The sequence below is a fragment of the Phocoena sinus genome, chromosome 2, assembly GCF_008692025.1.
Source record: "Phocoena sinus isolate mPhoSin1 chromosome 2, mPhoSin1.pri, whole genome shotgun sequence".
NCBI lineage: Eukaryota > Metazoa > Chordata > Mammalia > Artiodactyla > Phocoenidae > Phocoena > Phocoena sinus.
The window spans coordinates 143,340,961-143,360,464 of record NC_045764.1 but is presented as its reverse complement, the minus strand read 5'-3'; the positions used below and the strand labels follow the sequence as shown (position 1 = coordinate 143,360,464).

The window sequence follows — 19,504 nt, the reverse complement described above, 5'->3', positions numbered from 1 at the left end:
ACTCTCAGGAGTACCTGAGAATACCAAGATGACTCATATTTCAGCTCCATAACATATGCTACTCTCACTGCTTGGAGTGTCCTTTTCTTCTCCCTGCCTTCTGGTTAAAGACTTCTTAGCTTTTAAGACTCAGCTCAAGTGTCACCTTCTCTAGGAAGTCATATCTGACTTCCTTTCTCTCAAGAGTCACCTACTTCTTCTTTTGTTTCCACAGTGTATTCCTGAAATAACTCTAATTACGACTTCCTAATGTATTTGTAACCATTTGCTTACCTGTCTCAGGGAAATTCCTAGTACCTGCCGAATAACAGGTATTCAATAAATGTTCAACATACGAAGTATTCGGAAGTCCAAGAAACGAATGAGTGTGCCTCCTAAGAATCTTTGTAGAAAGATGCATGCATGAATGAACAATAAATAATATTTTCCACTGCAAAATGCTGTATTTTGAATGCCTTCCATTTTCTGCTGGTTCGTGTATATTGTTTTCTTCAAAATACGAGTCAACATTCACCATCTTTAGAATGTTCAGAAAGACTGCTCTGCTTAATTCTATATAACTTAGATTATGTCTAGCATAGTGCCTAGTTCATCACTGATGCTCAGTAAATATTTGATAAAACAAAGAAATCAATTTGGCACTTCCAGAATACTTAGGTGGGAAGTTTGTAAACTGTCTTATACACATTAGTATTGGGCTTTGTAAATTTTCTTAAATAATTTTATAAATGTGTGGTAGGTAGGGATCACTTCCTTTATTTCTTTTTTGAAACCCTCTGCTCTCAGTCTTCCTCTTGTCTCCTGTTCCCCAAACATGCAAATATACATACACTCAAAATGCTCATATCAGTGTTCTGCACGAATGCTCCAAGCAAATGTCATTATATAATGAGTGGCTAGAGATAATCCGGGGCAAGGTTGATATAGAGTGTCAGGGAGGCCAACAACTGAAAGAGCCTTTAAGTGATTCTAAGAAGCAAGATGCTTTGTTGCCAAGGAAGGTACACTGACTGGGGAGAGAATATATCTCACTTTAACTGTGTTCTCCACTTTGCCCTGAAAATTTCCACCTGGGAAACATGCTAGATAAGGAAGGCTCAGTCAACCAACATTACAGAAAGTCCCAGGTATCAACGGAGGAGTCATTTTTACCATTTCCCTTATAACAGTGCTTCTCAACCCTTAATGTGCATAGAAATCACCTGGAGATCTTAAAATACAGATTCTGATTCAGTAGGTCTGGGACAGGCCCTGAGGTTCTACATTTCTAACAAGCTGATGCTCATGCAGCTGGTTCTTGGACTACCCTTTCTGAGGAGCACAGCACTGTAAGATTGAACGGAATACAGACAAATTCAGACGAAGAGAAAACTTAAGAAATAAAAAATTAGTGAACTACAACAGAAGTCCTGATTTTACATCAACACCAAGGCTAACTATTTATTATAAAGACAGAAAAGTAACGATCAATCTACCTAACTTACTGATATTTATTTTAAAACATCTATTAAACAGACAGGTAAAAGAAAAGTTGCCATTTTCAAGATGAATTCTACCAGCTTGGGTGGGAGGGGGCAGAAGTGGAGGTACAGTGGCAGATGAAGCTAAAGCTTGGAAAGAACTTAAGTAAGCCACAGTACGCCATTAGAAAAGATGGATGGATTCCAAGGATTTCTGTAAAGGCTTAGACTCTTTCCCCCCACTAATTCTGGCATTTCTATTAATAAGTTTTCTTTTCTGTTTTGTAACTGTAGAATTTAATTTGAAGGAAGAGATAAAAGCAATATAAACCAAATCCTAACAGCAAATGCACTGTATAATGCTTAATGCTAGACCCTGAAACTGCTCCCACTTCCACCTTTTTAATGTCCAGAAAACACTTTTAGTCTTTATTTGAAGATTTCTGATTATATCATTTGATATAAAATTGACACCATTAGATAACTATTCATTGTGTCAATGTATAGAAAATGATCATCCTCAAGCCATTTGCCCTAGAATTATCCCTCATTTTCATTTTCCAGCCATGTGGGAGCTCTCTTTAAATCTCTTGAAATCCTTTATAGCTATTCACTTATTTTCAATAACAAAAGCCTCATCGTTTCCATGTTAGGACTGAATAAACAGAGGCCATAGATAGCATAACTTTCAGAGGTCCTAGGCACCTCTATTCTTCAATAGAGGAATAAGGCAGAAGGACTAATATTCTGTTTATCTCTAATTATAGAACCAAACTGTCTAAGACTGGATGATAGGCAACAGGGTAATAGTATTGATATTTATGTGTATACTAAAATTAACATTGTAGAACGAGTTTGGAGTGGTGGCAAGGGTAGGTGACAAGACTAGCACGACAGGATTAATACTTGCTGCAGTTATACTGAGGGATTAAATCAGGTGAGTTGTTTGGAATTTTAAATCTGCTGCCTGGAAAGCAGGGAGCAAGGAGTAGAACAGATGAATGAGAAGGCATTTTATATTCTTTACCATCATCTTCCAGGAGAAAAATGCCCACATATTGTTAGTATTGGGAAAAGATATATTATTTCCTTAAATACATTATTTTAAGCTTTTGGGGATTAACTTAAATTAATTATTCAAAATTATCTCTCTGCTCACATGAGTAATACTCCTATATCATAAGGCTTTCTTTTTCATCCAAAGTGTCCTACAGTGGAAGGCCACTGGCTGTCAAATGAGTTGGAAAACCAGCTATGGCCAAACAGGATTTAAATGGACAAAACAGAAACTCTAAAACATTACTTTTGTGACAGAATAAGAACTAGCGCAAAATCAAAAAGGTTATACCGAATTTTAGTATGCATTTTAACACACTGGAAGGAAGTACAACAAAATGTTAATAGTAGCTAGACAGTGAGATAATGGGTTAAAATGTTCTTTTTGATTTTCTGTATTTTCCATAAGCATGTATTTAATCAGAATGTATAAAAGAAAAAGCTTTAATATTTACTTAACCTAAATGGCAAGGATTTCTCTTAATATAATTTTCCAGAATTGTTTGTTGCACATGGTTCTCAAAATAATTACTGGCTTGTTTATAATTTTCCCTTTTCTTAAATAATCCCCAAACTAATTCTGAAGTGATAAGCCTTTCAAATTGAACATTTTCAAGAGAGTGAATTTGGTATGCTGAGATATTTTTACCTTTATTAACATCTAAGAAGCAATTGTGAGACAATGGGCACCCACATCTCTATAGGAGCGTGTGAATGCATCAAGAAGATGGTTGGCTTAATCAGTGTGAAGGGAGAAATAACTCCTCAAAAATACGAATAAAACTATTGTATTGCTTCTAACTGGTAAATGCTACTTTCATTTTCTTTTCTCTTCTTTCATCATTCAAATTCATTCCCTCCTGAATGTAGTTTTAGGTTTATTAGTTTACATCATCATCACTTGATTCCTATCTTCTTTATACTCTATTCTTTATTTTTTAAAAGCTGTTCCTATTTCTTTAGCTATTTGTTACTGTCTTGATTTTTCAACCCACATACCTTAAAGCAAGTGATCCTCCAACTGGTTTGGAGTTTTATCCCACATGTTTCTGAAGGATACTGGCTAATGCTTAGTGATCCAGAGCAAGTTAGCAACCTCTTTACACCTAGAGGGTTAGCAATGCTCACAGGTGCCACTGGTTATTACTGGAAGGCCTAAGGCAAAGGCAGAGGAGAAGAAAAACAAGGAGAATAAAGGGAGTGGGGAGAAAGGAGTGGGAGTAAAGGAAGAAGGGGTGGAGAGAAGAAGGTATACAAAGTAGAGAGGTAGAGAGCCACAACAATAGCCTCAAGGATATTCTTTACCAAAACACTGCCTGGGGTTGGTATTATAATACAGAAAAGACTAAGACCATGCCTTTTTGTTCACTGATGACTTCTGCTGCCTTAATTATGTTGATCATAATTAACCAGTCATTCCTACTTTGAAATTTAACCATATCCATGATGGTTATCTGTTATGTGTTATGTCTCTGTTATACATTCCATATCTTAGAGAACTAGCAATGTTTCACAGGAAAGAAATAATGTGAATTAGCTGCATGGTGGATTATCTGTTGAACATTTTATACCGTAAGATGTCATTTTAAATGTTTGTGTGTGTGTGTGTGTGTGTGTGTGTGCTTGCGTATGTGTGTGAAATAACTAAAAACACCACCACTCTAAAACAAAATAAATGATATACTAAATGGTAATTTTATATATAAATTTCTTTGATAGATTCTACAGTTGCAGAAAGGCTCTTTCCTGGCTCACATGGGCTAACTAGAAAAGCTAAAAGCAATAGTTTCTTTTTATTGAGCTGCTGCTACCTCATCTAAAAATCACAGAACAACTTTCTGTTTCAGAATAATTCTGCCTAATATAATTTATTTTCTCACTTTCTCTTACTTTACATTACCAAGAATATAAAAAATAGACTTTCTTGTCCTTTTGGTGTTTCATCTGCTGTAGTTGTTTGTTCTACTCTGGAAGTAAGAATTCATCATTTCATAGCAATCCAATATGGCTACCAATTATAAGTTCAAACAGAATTTACATTTTAGAGGGAATAAGAAACAAGAGCCAGTGAGGCTATCAGAAGACTAAAATAAATTTCTTTCTGGATAATATTCATTATAATAAACACTATAGAAGAAATGAATTTGGAAGAGAAAACATAGGAGGCATTGGGGATTTGTTATTTATATTTTCAGAAATACTCTAATTTGTGAGATAGAGCTGAATGAGGTGCATTTAAGACAGTTTCCTGAGAAAGAATACACTAGTAGGAATTAATCTCTCCACCATTTTATGAGAATAACAGTTTAGATAAATGTTATCCTTTTTTCAGAGATGGTTTAAGAAAATGTGATAATAATAATAAAAAAATAGTAATAATAGGTACTATTATTAAACATTAAAAAACAACGATTGAGTGCTTTTTTGGTGTGTGTGTGTTTGCCATATACTTTAAGGCTTTCTACAGTCTCACTTAATTCTCACAATAACCTGTTGGGATAAATACTGTTATAATTATCACCATTTTATAGATGAGGAAACCAAGGCTCAAAAAGTTTAAGTGATTTGCTCAAACTTACATAGATGGAACTGGTGCTAGAACCCAGATCACTCTTACTTTGTTATCACTCACTTTTCTACCACTCAAAGTCCATAATCTTAACCATTTGTTCTACTGTCTCCAACAGAGAAAGATACTGCTAAGATATGGCAATGGAACACGGAGGAGGTCAATGAATGTATTTAATTACAAGGAAGAAGAAATTATTTTAATAGCTAGATAGAGTAAAAAAAAAATCCAAAACCAAAAAATCAAGTAAGGGACTCCATAAATGACCATTAAAAAGGAATTGGCCTTCTTAACAGCTCTGATAAACTGGGAAATGTTTTTAGACATTTCTTCAATGATACCAGCCTTGAGTTAATAACCAATAATAGTTTCTAAGCAATTCAGTTGCATTTTCATTTTGGGTTCTTTCGTAGATTGGACTTTAGGCAGGCAAATGCTATTTAGTATTTGCTTTTGAGCTTCATGCAATCCCAGGCAACTCTAAAGGCATGAGCTGCTGGTACCATCTGGGGCTTCAGAGCCTTGAAATATGGAATCTTCTAGGGAATTAGAGGTTTCCCTCATGCTTGCTTTCTATGAAGCCCTTATTGATGTTTGAGTTTAAAGCAGGAGAAAAAAAATTCCCCACTTTATCCCTGTGTTGGGAGTTTGCTCTTCTTTCTTGGACCATATAGATGTTTTCAACTAGAAAACATTTGGACTTCCAGACCAAGACTGTCTGCCATCTGGTATGTGTAGAGGCCGAAAGAATAAATCATGATACAGTGTCTTTATCAACCTCTACATATTTATTTGTAAGTAAGAATTTTCAAGTAACTATAGTACTGTCACTGAAAAGTTTTAATCAAGATTGTGCTGGAAAATATATAGGTGTAGGTTAACATTGTTATCTGTGAATAAAATTATTTTGACAGCCAAGGGGGAAATAGATGTAATAGTCATTAGGTACCTGGGCTGAGCCAAAAATCTGAAAAAAAAAACACAACAAATTACAATGTGAGTATGTTGATACTCAAGAAAACCAAAATATTTACCTCGGACAGCATAGCCATCTTTTACTGATGCTGGGAACGGGGGTAGGTTGTCTTTTGCATATACATCTTGAGCAAGGACTCGCCCCATTCCATCTGTAAGAGAAAAGAAGGAAAATATGGATGCTAAGTGCAGTGGGTTAAACAGGTAGTCCTAAACAAGATGGACATAGGTACTTGTCTGACAAGGCTTGTATAAGGGCTCAGTCAGATCTCCTGATTTCTATCCCAAGGAATAGGCGACAGAAGGAAGAGATGCATCCTAGTGTCTGAAATGAAAGATTAAGATTCAGTCAATTAATAGCAATGCTTCCAGGGATTATTTGAATATGAGTAGCTACACAGTCATCAAAGATGTGTTCAAGTTGATGTGTCATTAATCCTTTAACAATCCAAAGATGATTTTCTTTAAAAAGTAAATTCTTAAACAGTCATAGTCATTGATCCAGTAATTTCACTTCTAGAAATCCCTCTTAAGAAAATGGATAAATCTTTCTGTACATGTTTATTTCAGAGTTGCTTACATTAGTGAGAAATGGAAAGAAATCAAAAGTTTAACAATACATAAATTTAAACAATGATGTATCCTTATGATAAAATATTATACAGGCTAAAGTAATATTTATGAAAAATATTCACTGACACAGGAAAATTCTTATGACATACATTTTAAAAACATGCAGAACTGTATATACAATGTATAATCCTAACTATGTTAAGATATATGTATATAGAGCAATAGAAAAAGATGGGAAAGGCATACATGAAAATATAAAGTATTTGTTTACTGCAGTATGTTAGAATTATGTATAATTTTATACCCTTTGCTAAAATTTTCTGAAAATTTCCAAGTTTTCTACAATGATCACATGTAATTTCTAGAGTTTTTTTTCCTTTAGAAGAGAAAAGTAAAGAAAAGAAAGGAGCTTCCTTATCATTCTATTTAACTTTAGCCAAAATTTTGGCTTTATTAACCTAAAAAAAATTAGTGACTATAAGAAGAGCACCATTGATCTATTGTGTGAAGTGACTATTCAAACCACTATTCATCCACTCTGGATGAAAATCACATTTGGTTACAGCTCAGGAGTTTGATTTAGTGCCAAAAAGAATAAAAGTTTCAAGAGTCATGACCAATTCCTTAAATCCTCTAGTCAGAATCTGTCATTATTATTATTATTATTATTATTACTATTGTTATTATTCTAAAGAAGTAACAGAATAATTAATAGGAGATAGAGAAGGAAGAAGAGGAGGAGGAAAAAAAAATCAAGCTTCTCTCCAAAGACTGTAAGTAATACAGAACTTGATTTACATAAGATGTTTGTATAGATTTAGAAAATTCCATTGTTTCCAGAGTTGGATGAGTCTTTTTTTGTTTGTTTCTTTTTCGTTTTTAGCTTTGTCCTTCTTAGCCACCTAGAGCCTCTGGTTTCCAGATTCCAGGACAAAGAAGTAAGGACAGACAGATTTTAAATTTTGTACTCTGATCCACAGTGATAGTGATGTTGACTCTTTCTTTTTAAGGAAAGTGACACCTGAATTGGAAGGGAGAACTTCTTAGCAGATTCTAGCTGTAGGTACTCCCAGGAGGTTGAAGCTATTCTGTAGCTATGGACCATACTTTGTAAGACCAGGGAAGTGGTAGGACCAGAGGGTCTGGTTTGTATTCATATATACAACATTAACTCCCAAATGAACCTGAAGCTATAAGGCAGTCTCTGGTAGTGAGCCCCGTGACATCTGTCCAGGGCCACAATGAACTACCTGGGGTAGCTCCTTATCTGAAACTATTCTGGTCTGGTGTGCCAAATGAAAATATAAGTGCTATGCCAGTTCAGATCCTAAGAGAATAATTTTCTGGGATGTGGCATAGCTCAGTAACAGTGGTTAATAATCAAATATAGCACCAGAGCTGAGTTTTTCTGGCAGCTGGTGCGGTTAATCTAGTAAATGTTTATATAGCATTTTATAAGTTACTAAGTAATATTATATACATATATAATCTCATTTAATCCTTAAAAAATCTAGTAAAGCATTATTATATTCATTTTACAGATGAAAAAAGAGAAATTTAAACAGGGTAAGTAACTTATCCAAGGCCATATATTTCACAGGTGGCTAAGGTAGGAATGAAATTTAGATCTTAGAGTGTCAATCATTACTACAATGGCAATAGCTACATACTCTCCATGTACAGCTCTTCCTCTGTTTCCCTGACGTTTAAAAAAGCTACAAGGTGATTCCTCAAAAAATTAAACATAGAATTACCATATAATCCAGCAATTCCACTTCTAGGTATATATTCAAAAGAATTAACAGCAGAGACTTGAACAGATATTTGTGCACTATTTTTATAGCAGCATTATTCACAATACAGTAGTCAAAAAGTGGAAGTAACCCAAGTGTCTACTGACAGATGAATGGATAAACAAAGTGTAGTATGTACATTTAAGAATATTATTCAGCCTCAAAAAGGAAGGAAATTCTGACATATGCCATAATATGGATGAAACTTGAAGACATTATAAAATAAGTGAAAATAAGTGAAATAAGCCAGTCACAAAAGGAGAAATATTGTATGATTCCACTTATATGAGGTAATCAGAATATTCAAAATCAAAATCATAGTATCAAAAAGTAGAATGGTGGTTGCCATGGGTTGGGGAGAGGGAGGAATAGGAAGTTATTTTTTAATGAGTATGGAGTTTCAGTGTGGGGAGATGAAACAGTTTTGGAGATGGATGGTAATGACAGCTGCAGAATAATGTAAATGTATTTAATGTCACTGAACTGTACGGTTAAACACAATTAAAACGGTAAATCTTATTTTATGTATGTGTTATCACCATCACAAAAAACTACAAAGAACTGATGGCATCAACAGCTAGCACATGTTATTTTTCCTTCCTAAGTCCTTGCCAGTAGCCCAGGAGAAGTGATACATGCTCATCATGGCTCTTTTTATTCCTGTATTCCAGAAAGAAAGAGGTTGAACACTTAGTATGCTAAGTATGAAAGACTATTGATACTGACAGTTGTAGATATCGTAGTGGCTTAACATAAATTAACTAAGTTCTCATTGACAGCCAATTTAGAGAAAAGGGTATCAGCTGACTTGATTTCTCCCTTTAATGCCTGAGTTACTCATATATCTTACTGTGCAATTCCACTCTGGAGGGTTCCTAAGGTATAGAGTCTACTCAATCATAATTTGACAAAATTAGATTCTGGAAACTAAAGTAAAAACTCTGTTCCGTAAGTTTCCAATAATAATTGACCCCCTACCCCCATCCTACCATACACATAAACACTAAGAAATAGCCCTCAAATCTGAGGAGGCTCAAATAATAACTCTGGATTGGGAAGATGTACATATGACAAGAATAAGTGAGTTTATTTAATTATTTATTGAAGTATAGTTGCTTTAAATGTTCTATAAGTTACAGGTGTACAATATAGTGGTTTGCAATTTTTAAAGGTTATACTCCCTTTATAGTTATTACAAAATATTGGCTATATTCTCCGTGTTGTATAATATATGATTGTAGCTTATTTTATACCTAATAATGTGTACCTCTTACTCCCCTACCCCTAACTTGCCCCTTCCTTCTTTCCTCCCCACCCTGGTAACCTCTAGCTTGTTCTCTACATCTGTGAGTCTGCTTCTTTTTTATTATATTCACTAATTTGCTGTATTTCTTAGATGCTGCATATAAGTGATATCATACAGTATTTGTCTTTCTCTAACTTACTTCACTTAGCATAATGCCCTCCAAGTCTATTCATGTTGCTGCAAATGGCAAAATTTCATTCTTTATTTATGGCTGAGTAGTGGTCCAGTGTGTGTGTGTGTGTGTGTGTGTGTGTGTGTGTGTGTGTGTGTAACATCTTCTTTATCTGTTCATCTCCTGATGGACAGTTAGGCTGCTTCCATATCTTGGCAATCATATATAATGCTGCCATGAACACTGGGGTGCATGTATCTTTTCGAATTAGTGTTTTTGCTTTTTTGGATATATACCCAGGAGTGAAATTGCTGGGTCATATGGTAGTTCTGTTTTTAGTTTTTTGAGAAACTTCCATCCTATTTTCCACAGAGGCCGTACCAATTTACATTCCCACCAACAGTGTACGAGGAAGTTCCCTTTTCTTTACATCCTATAAGCGAGTTATTTAAATGCTACAATCTACCCAAGCTTCATTAGGCTACAAAATAATACACAGATCCTATTTTAAGAATTCTATATTTCTAGCATAAGACTTGCCTAGCGTAATTTGAAAATGTTTATACTGAGATTGAACTTTATTTTTGACAAGTGTCCAGTTTCTGACACAAAGAATGATTTGCCACATCTTAAACATGGTGGGCTTTTTCTTATTTCTATGCCATTGCAAATAATGTTGCCTTGGACAGCAATACATTTTTTCCTTCTTCTTTTCTCCCCCTAGTGAATCTTAGGCAACCTTTAAGTTTCAGCTCAGATGTCATGTCTTTGGCCTTCTGTCTCTAACCAGGAAAAGTTAGTTCATTGACCAATTTATTTATCCATTCATCAAACACTGGGAACCTACTATATGCTAGACACTGGGGACAAAAATACTAGTAAGACCTTGCTGATTTCCTCAAGGAATGCACATGTAACAGTGCATGTGAGAGAGGGGGATATGGAAAAATAAAAATATGATTACAAAATAGTATGATATGGGCAGTGACAGATATATGATCAGGGCAATATCGGAAGCATACAGAAAAACCCACCTAACCAACAATTTGTGGAACATCAAGAAAATCTTCCTAGATGAGGTATCTATGCTGAGTTTCACAGTTTGAAGTAAGAACCAAGTAGGAGAAAGGAGGGGACATTTTAGACAACGGAAGCAGGATCGAGGGAATTTAAACTTAACCTTATGAAAATGGGAATCCAATGTAGGATTTTTAAGCAGAGTAATGACTTCAAGTTAACCTCCCAGCAGTGTTTAAGTCTCTTCAGAGATAATGGAACGTTTTATGAACTTGCCTAGTGACAAGATACAGAATGGTTTGGAGGGATTGTACTTAGTCTTCATATTCTTAAAACATTTGTATCCATCTGTTATGGTACACTTTCCACATTACATTACAGTTGTTTGTGAAACTATCTTGACTTCTCCATCAGGTTGTGAATTCCTTGTTGTCACAGCATATCTCACCCATCATTGTATCCCCAGTACCAAGCACAGTGCTTGATACTTAAAAGGCACCCAGTAAATGTTTGTTGAATGACTGAGTCAATGATTGAGTACATTAATGATTAGAACTAAGGAGGGAAAGAAATGTCAGGTAAATAGAGAAAAAGGTCATATCAATCAAATACAACCAACTTCATCCAGAGAATACATAAAATGGAGGAGGACATCTTGTTAACTTCTACTCTCATTATTTCCCACTTAGACTCCTCTAAGCAAGTCATTTTTTGTGTGTGTAATGGATGCTCACCTCCATGCTTACAGTCATGACTTTCCTAAACCTGGACTATCATCTTCCTTTTTGTTATCAATAAATGTCTATCACCTATTTCAAGACCCCATTTAAGACAGTAGGTTCTCCTTGATTATTGCCCCTCTGATTACTACTCTTGTATATTCAGTTAGTAATATATCAGCAAGTATTTGCAAAATTGTGTGTAAGAGTTCTCAAGGTGGTGAGTGTGAGAAAAGTGTGTGTTTTGTTTCTTAAGATTCTGAAGAAAGAGAACTGTATTTTTCATTTATGGTTAATCAAAGCAAAAAACACAGGTTATATTTAAAATGACTTATAGCAGCCTAGGCTTCCAGAGGAGTCTCTGCTATTATTTAAATTCAGTTCTTCTTAAAAGGCAAGGACAAATCCAAGAGAAATGAAAACATATGTCCATGCAAAAAACTGTACACAAATACTAATTGCAGCAGTATTCATTAACAGTCAAAAGATGGAAACAATCCAACAGTCCATCAATTGATGAATGGATAAATAAAACATAGTATATACATAAAATGAAATATTACTTGGCCATAAAAAGGAGTGAGGTATTAATGGGAACTATAAAACATTGCTGAAAGAAATTATAAAGAAGATACAAATAAATGGAAAGACATCCTTTGTTCATGGATTGAAAGACATAATATTCTTAGTGGCCATGCCATCCAAAGCCACCTATGGATTCAATGTAATCTCAATAAAAATGCAAATGGCATTTTTTGCAGAAATAGAAAAATTCATCCTAAAATTCATATGGAATCTCAAGAGACCCCGAGCAGCCAAAACGATTATAAAGAAAGCAAAGTTGTAAGACTCACACTTCCTGATTTTATAACATATTACAAAGCTACAGTAAGAAAAACAGAGTGGCACTAGCATAAAGACAGACAAATAGACTAATGGTTTGGTAGTTAATTTTATGTGTCATCTTCACTGGCCATGAGATACCTAGATTAAACATTATTTCTGGGTGTGTCTGTGAGAGTTTTTCCAGATGAGATTAGTATTTGAATTGGTGGAATCAATAAAGTATATTGCCCTCCCCATTGTGGGTGGCATCATTCTATCCACTGGGCATCTGAATAGAACAAAAAGGTGGAGGAAAAAAATTGTCCCTTTTGCTTTCTGCCTGCCTGTTTAACCTGGGACATTGGTCTTCTCTTGCCCTTGGATGGGCTTTATATCAACTCCCTTGGTTTGCAGCCTTTTGGACTTGGACTGGAATTATAACACCAGCTTTCCTGGGTCGCCAGCTTGCAGATGGCAAATCATGGGACTTCTCAGCCTCCATAATCATGTGAGTCAATTCCTCATAATAAATCTCCTCCTATATATATTCTGTTGGTTCTGTTTCTCTGGAGAACTCTGTCTAATACAAACGGAATAGAATAGAGAGCACAGAAATAAACACTCATGTATATGGTCAAATGACCTTTGACAAGGATATCAAGACCACTCAATAGGGAAAAGATAACCTTTTCAAAAAATGATTTCGGGAAAACTGGATAGCCACATTTGAAAGAATGAAGCTGGACTCTTTTATCTTCCACCATATACAAAACTTAACTCAAAAAAGATTAAAGACCTAAATGTAAAACCAACAACTATAAAACCTTAGAAGAAAACACTGAGGAAAGGCTTCATGACATTGGATTTGGCAATCATTTCTTGAATATGACAACAAAAGCACAGGCAACTAAAGCAAAACTAGACACAGGGGACAACATCAAACTTAAAATCTCTTGTGCATCAAAGGATACTATCAACAGAGTGAAAAGGCAAACTTCAAAATGGGAGAAATATCTGCAAATCATATATCTGATAAGGGGTTAATCTCCTGAATACATAAAGAAATCCTACAACTCAAAAACAAACAGATCTAATAACCCAATTAAAAATGGGAAAGGCACCAGGAATAGGAGCCCCCAGAGCACTTGGCTTTGAAGGCCAGTGGGGCTTGATTGCAGGAGCTCCACAGGATTGGGAGAAATAGAGACTTCACTCTTTTTTTTTAATACATCTTTATTGGAGTATAATTGCTTCACAGTGTTGTGTTAGAGAGACTTCACTCTTAAAGGGCACACACAAAATCTCACACACACCAGGACTAAAGGCAAAAGCAGTAATTTGATAGGAACCTGAGCCAGACGTACCTGCTGGTCTTGGAAGGTATCCTGGGGAGGCAAGGGGTGACTATAGCCCACCTTGGGGACAGAGACACTGGTGGAGGACATATCGGGGAGGATTCATCTGTGTGAGCTCTCCTGGAGGCTGACATTTTGCCACCAAGACCTGGCCCCACCAACAGCATGTAGGCTCCAGTGCTGGGATGCCTCAGGCCAAACAACAAACTGGATAGGGACACAGCTGTACCCATCAGCAGACAGGCTGCCTAAAGACTTCCTGATCCCACAGCCACCTCTAGACACGTCCCTAAGCATGGCTCTGCCCCCCAGAAGACCAAGACCCAGCTCCACCCATCAGGGGGCAGGCACCAACTCTTCCTGCCAGGAAGCCTGCACAAGCCTCTAGACCATCCTCATCTACCAGGGGACAGACACCAGAGGCAAGAAAACTACAGTCCTGCAGCCTGCATATCGAGTCCGCGAACAAAGGCCAGATACAGACCAGCTGGCCCCTGGCCCTTGGGTGACAAGAAGGGAGTGCACTGCTGGGACACACAGGACATCTCCTACAGAGGGCCACTTCTCAAAGGTCAAGAAACGTAACCAATCTACCACATACATAAAAATACAAACAGCAATTTAGACAAAATGAAGCAACAGAGGAAGATGTTTCAGACAAAGGAACAAGAAAAACCCCCAGAAGAAGCACTAAGTGATGTGGAGAGAGTCAATCTACCCGAGAAAGTGTTCATGGTAATCATCGTAAAGATGACCAAAGAAGAGTTAATACCCATCCTTCTGAAGCTATTCCAAAAAATTGCAGAGGAAGGAACACTTCCGAACTCATTCTATGAGGCCACCATAACCTTGATACCAAAACCACACAAAGATATCACAAAAAAAGAAAATTACAGGCCGATATCACTGATGCACATAGATGCAGAAATCCTCAAGAAAATACTAGCAAACTGACTCCAACAATACATTAAAAGGATCATACACCATGATCAAGTGGGATTTATCCCAGGGATGCAAGGATTTTTCAATATCTGCAAATCAATCAATGTGATATACCACATTAACAAAGTGAAGAATAAAAACCATATGATTATCTCAACAGATGCAGAAAAAAGCTTTTGATAAAATTCACCATCCATTTATGATAAAAACTCCAGAAGTGGGCACAGAGGGAACATACCTCAACATAATAAAGGCCATCTATGAGAAACCCATAGCTAACATCACACTCAGTGGTGAAAAGCTGAAAGCATTTCCTCTAAGATCAGGAACAAGACAAGGATGACCACTCTGGCCACTTTTATTCAACATAGTTTTGGAAGTCCTAGCCACAGCAAACAGAGAAAAAAAAAGAGATAAAAGGAATCCAAACTGGGAAAGAAGTAAAACTGTCATTGTTTGCAGATGACATGATGCTATACATAGTAAATACTAAAGATGCTACCAGAAAACTACTAGAGCTCATCAATGAATTCAGTACAGTTGCTGGGTACAAAATTAATATACAGAAATCTGTTGCATGTCTATACACTTAACAATGAAAGATCAGAAAGAGAAATTAAGGAAACCATCACATCAAAAAGAATAAAATACCTAGGAATAACCTACATAAGGAGGCAAGAGACTGTACTCTGAAAACTATAAGATGCTGATGAAAGAAACTGAAGATGACACAAACAGATGGAAAGATATATCGTATTCTTGGATTGGAAGAATCAGTATTGTTAAAATTATCATACTACCCAAGGCAATCTATGGATTCAATGCAATCCCTATCAAATTACCAATGGCATTTTTCACATAACTAGAACAAAAAATTGAAAAATTTGTATGGAAACACAAAAGACCCAAATAGCCAAAAACACCTTCAGAAAGAAGAACGGAGTTGAAGGAATCAAGATCCCTGACATCAGACTATACTACAAAGCTGCAGTAATCAAAACAGTATGGTACTGGCACAAAAAAACAGACTTATAGATAAATGGAACAGGATAGAAAGCCCAGAAATAAACCCACACACTTATGGTCTATCACTCTACCACAAAGGAGGTAAGAATATACAATGGAGAAAAGATGGTCTCTTTAATAAGTGGTGCTGGGAAACCACTTGTAACAGAATGGAATTAGAACATTCTCTAACACTGTATACAAAAATAAACTCAAAATGGATTAAAGACCTAAATTTAAGATCAGATACTATAAAACTCCTAGAGGAAAACACAGGCAGAACATTCTTTGACACAAATCACAACAATATTTTTTTGGATCCATCTTCTAGAGTAATGGAAATAAAAAGAAAAATAAACAAATGGGACCTAATTAAACTTAAAAGCTTTTGCACAGCAAAGGAAACCATAAACAAAACAAAAAAAACAAGCCATGGACTGGGAGAAAATATTTGCAAATGATGCTACTGACAAGGGATTAATTTCCAAAATATACAAACAAAACTGTATATTTTTGAGCTTTATATTAAGCTCATACAGCTTAATATAAAAAAAAACAAAACTGAACAACTTGATCAAAAAATGGGAAGAAGACCTAAACAGACATTGCTTCACAAAAGACATACAGATGGTCAATGGGCACATGAAAAGATTCTCAATATCACTAACTATTAGGGAAATGCAAATCAAAACTACAATGACGTATTGTCTCATACCAGTCAGAATGGCCATCATTAGAAAGCCTACAAATAATAAATGCTGGAGAGGGTGTGGAGAAAAAGGAACCCAAATACACTGTTGGTTGGAATGTAAATTGGTGCAGCCACTGTGGAGAACAGTGTGGAGGTTCCTTAAGAAACTAAAAATAAGAGTTACCATATGATCCTGCAATCCCATTCCCGGGCATATATCCAGAGAAAACTCTGATTTGAAAAGATACATGCACCCCAATATTCATAGAAGCACTATTTATAATAGCCAAGACATGGAAGAAACCTAAACGTCCATCAACAGATGAGTGGATAAAGAACTGGTGTATATACACAATGGAATATTACTTAGCCTTAAAAAAGAATGAAATGGGGCTTCTCTGGTGGTGCAGTGGTTGAGAATCCGCCTGCCGATGCAGGGGACACGGGTTCGTGCCCCGGTCCAGGAAGATCCCACATGCCGCAGAGCGGCTGGGCCCATGAGCCATGGCCGCTGAGCCTGCGCGTCCAGAGCCTGTGCTCTGCAACGGGAGAGGCCACAAAGTGAGAGGCCCGTGTACCGCAAAAAAAAAAAAAAAAAAAAAAAAGAATGAAATGATGCCATTTGCAGCAACATGGATGGACCTAGAGATTATCACAGTAAGTGAAGTAAGTCATTCAGAGAAAGACAAATATCATATGATATCACTTATATGTGGACTTTAAAAAAATGATACAAATAAACTTATTTACAAAACTAAAATAGACTCACATAGAAAACAAAGTTATGGTTACCAAAGGGGATAGCAAGTGGGGGGAGAGATAAATTAGGAGTTTGGGATTAACGTATACACACTTCTACACATAAAACAGGTAAACAACAAGGATCTACTATATAGCAAAGGGAACTACACTCAGTATCTTTTAATTACCTATAATGGAAAAGAATCTGAAAAAGAATATACACACACATATCTGAATATATATATATATATACACACATATATATATCTGAATCACTTTGCTGTGTACTTCAAACTAACAGAACATTACAAATTAAACTAAAATTAAAAAATTTTTAAAAATGGGAAAGGACTTGAATAGACATTTCTCTAAAGATGTATGAATAGCTAATAAACTTATGAAAAGATGCTCAACATCACTAATTATCAGGAAAATGCAAATCAAAATCACAATGAGATATCACCCCACATCCATAAATTGGCTACTATCAAAAAATCAGAAAATAAAAAGTGTTGATGAGAATGTAGAAAAATTGGAATCCTTATGTAATGTTGGTAGGATTGTAGAATAGTGCAACCAGCATGGAAAACAGAAGAAGTTTCCTTAGAAAATTAAAAATAGACCTACCATATGATCCATCAATCTCACTTCTGAGTATATATCCCAAAGAATTGAAAGCAGGGTTTTGAAGAGATATTTGTACACCCATGTTCATATAGTATGGTTATTCATAATAGTCAAGAGTTGGAAGCATCCCAAATGTCCATCAACAGATGAATGGATTAACAAATGTGGTGTATATATCTAAATACTGTCACATGGCACAAAATGAACAGACCTTGAGGACATTATACTAAGTGAAATAAGCTAGCCACAAAAAGGCAAATACTGTATGACTGCACTTATATAACATATCTAAAGTAGTCAAATTATTAGAAATAATAAGTAGAGTGGTGATTACCAGGGGCTGGGATGAGGAGGAAAAAGGGAGTTGTTGTTTAATGGGTAAAGAGTTTCAGGTATCCAGTATGAAAAAATTTTGGAGATATGTTTCACAACAATGTGAATGTACTTAATGCCACTGAACTGTAATGGTTAAGATGATAAACTTTATGTTATATATTTTTTTACTACAGTAATATTTTAAAAAGGAATGAGATACTGATACATGCTACAACATGGATGAACTTTGAAAATATTATTCTAGGTAGAAAAAGCCAGTAATAAAAGACACATATTATATGATCCCATTATGTGAAATGTCCAGAATAGGTAAATCCATAGAGATAAAAAGTAGGCTAATGGTTGCTTAAGGCTGAATGATGGGCTGTGGGGACAGGAGGAGGCTGATAGCTAAAGGGGATGGGGATTCTTTTTGAGGTGAATATGTTCTAAAACTGACTGTGGTGATGGCTGTACATATCTGTGAATATACTAAAAACTTCTGAACGGTATAATTTATGTGGGTGAATTATACTGTATATGAATTGTATTTCAGTAAACTTATTTTTTAAAGGGCAAGAATAAGAGATTTTTTAAAAAAGAATATTTCTCTCATTTTAACATATAGCTATATATAGAAGAGTCAAGAAAAGTCATATTTGAAGCACACATATACCATCTGGTCTTTATAGATCTTTAAAATATCTTGGAAAGAAAAATAAAACATTTCATTTGGAAAGAAAGAACAGCTTCATGCTTAAGGTTATCAATATAAATCTAGTAATAGAAAATCGGCCAGATTTTTATTTTGTACTCAGGCTAAATATAGGGATTTCTATCTTTAAGGTAAATTAGATCCCTACTGGATTAGTTCTGCTTTTGGAGTTGGTATCAAGTTAACCTACCAGCAGAACTTACGTCTCTTCAAAGAGAAAAACATGCATTACTTCAAGTTTTTTTCTAAAAGCCTGAGTAAGGCAAGGGAAAGGATTTGAAGAGAAAAATGCAATTGATTAGAAAATGATAAGGACTCCCAGCTGGCAGCAAATACTTGAGAACTGAAGGAATAAACGTCAGGTACACCCCTCTGCTACAGCAGCAACTATATCCATATATCTCAGTAGGATTCAAGGATTAGACAATGGATAGCTCTTCCAAGCAGTCAATATTACATTTCTTTCAATGATCGACTTTGGAACTTAAAAAGTATATAGTAGTGCTGCAAATTACTTTATCACATGGAGCAGTCTCCCTTGCATACATATACATACTTAGATAGATGTTAAACCATCTCTTCTCTTTGCCCATAGGTGGAGCCCAAGTATTAGTGTTGAATAAACTTTGGGCACGTGGTTTTAGAAAAGGAGCCAGGCAGCAGTAACTTCTCAACTAGATATTATGACTGTTTAGGCACCCATAAAGC

At 35.7% G+C, this 19,504-nt stretch overlaps 1 protein-coding gene across 5 annotated transcripts in view; it reads right to left on the bottom strand.

The window, feature by feature from the left end:
• GPHN (gephyrin) overlaps positions 1 to 19,504 on the bottom strand; it is a 636,104-nt gene that overhangs the window by 97,527 nt on the left and 519,073 nt on the right. For all 5 annotated transcript variants that reach the window (XM_032623646.1, XM_032623644.1, XM_032623643.1 and 2 more), the window contains one exon: positions 6,120 to 6,212. In XM_032623646.1, coding sequence (XP_032479537.1) covers positions 6,120 to 6,212 — 93 coding nt within the window. The remainder of the gene's footprint in view (positions 1 to 6,119; positions 6,213 to 19,504) is intronic.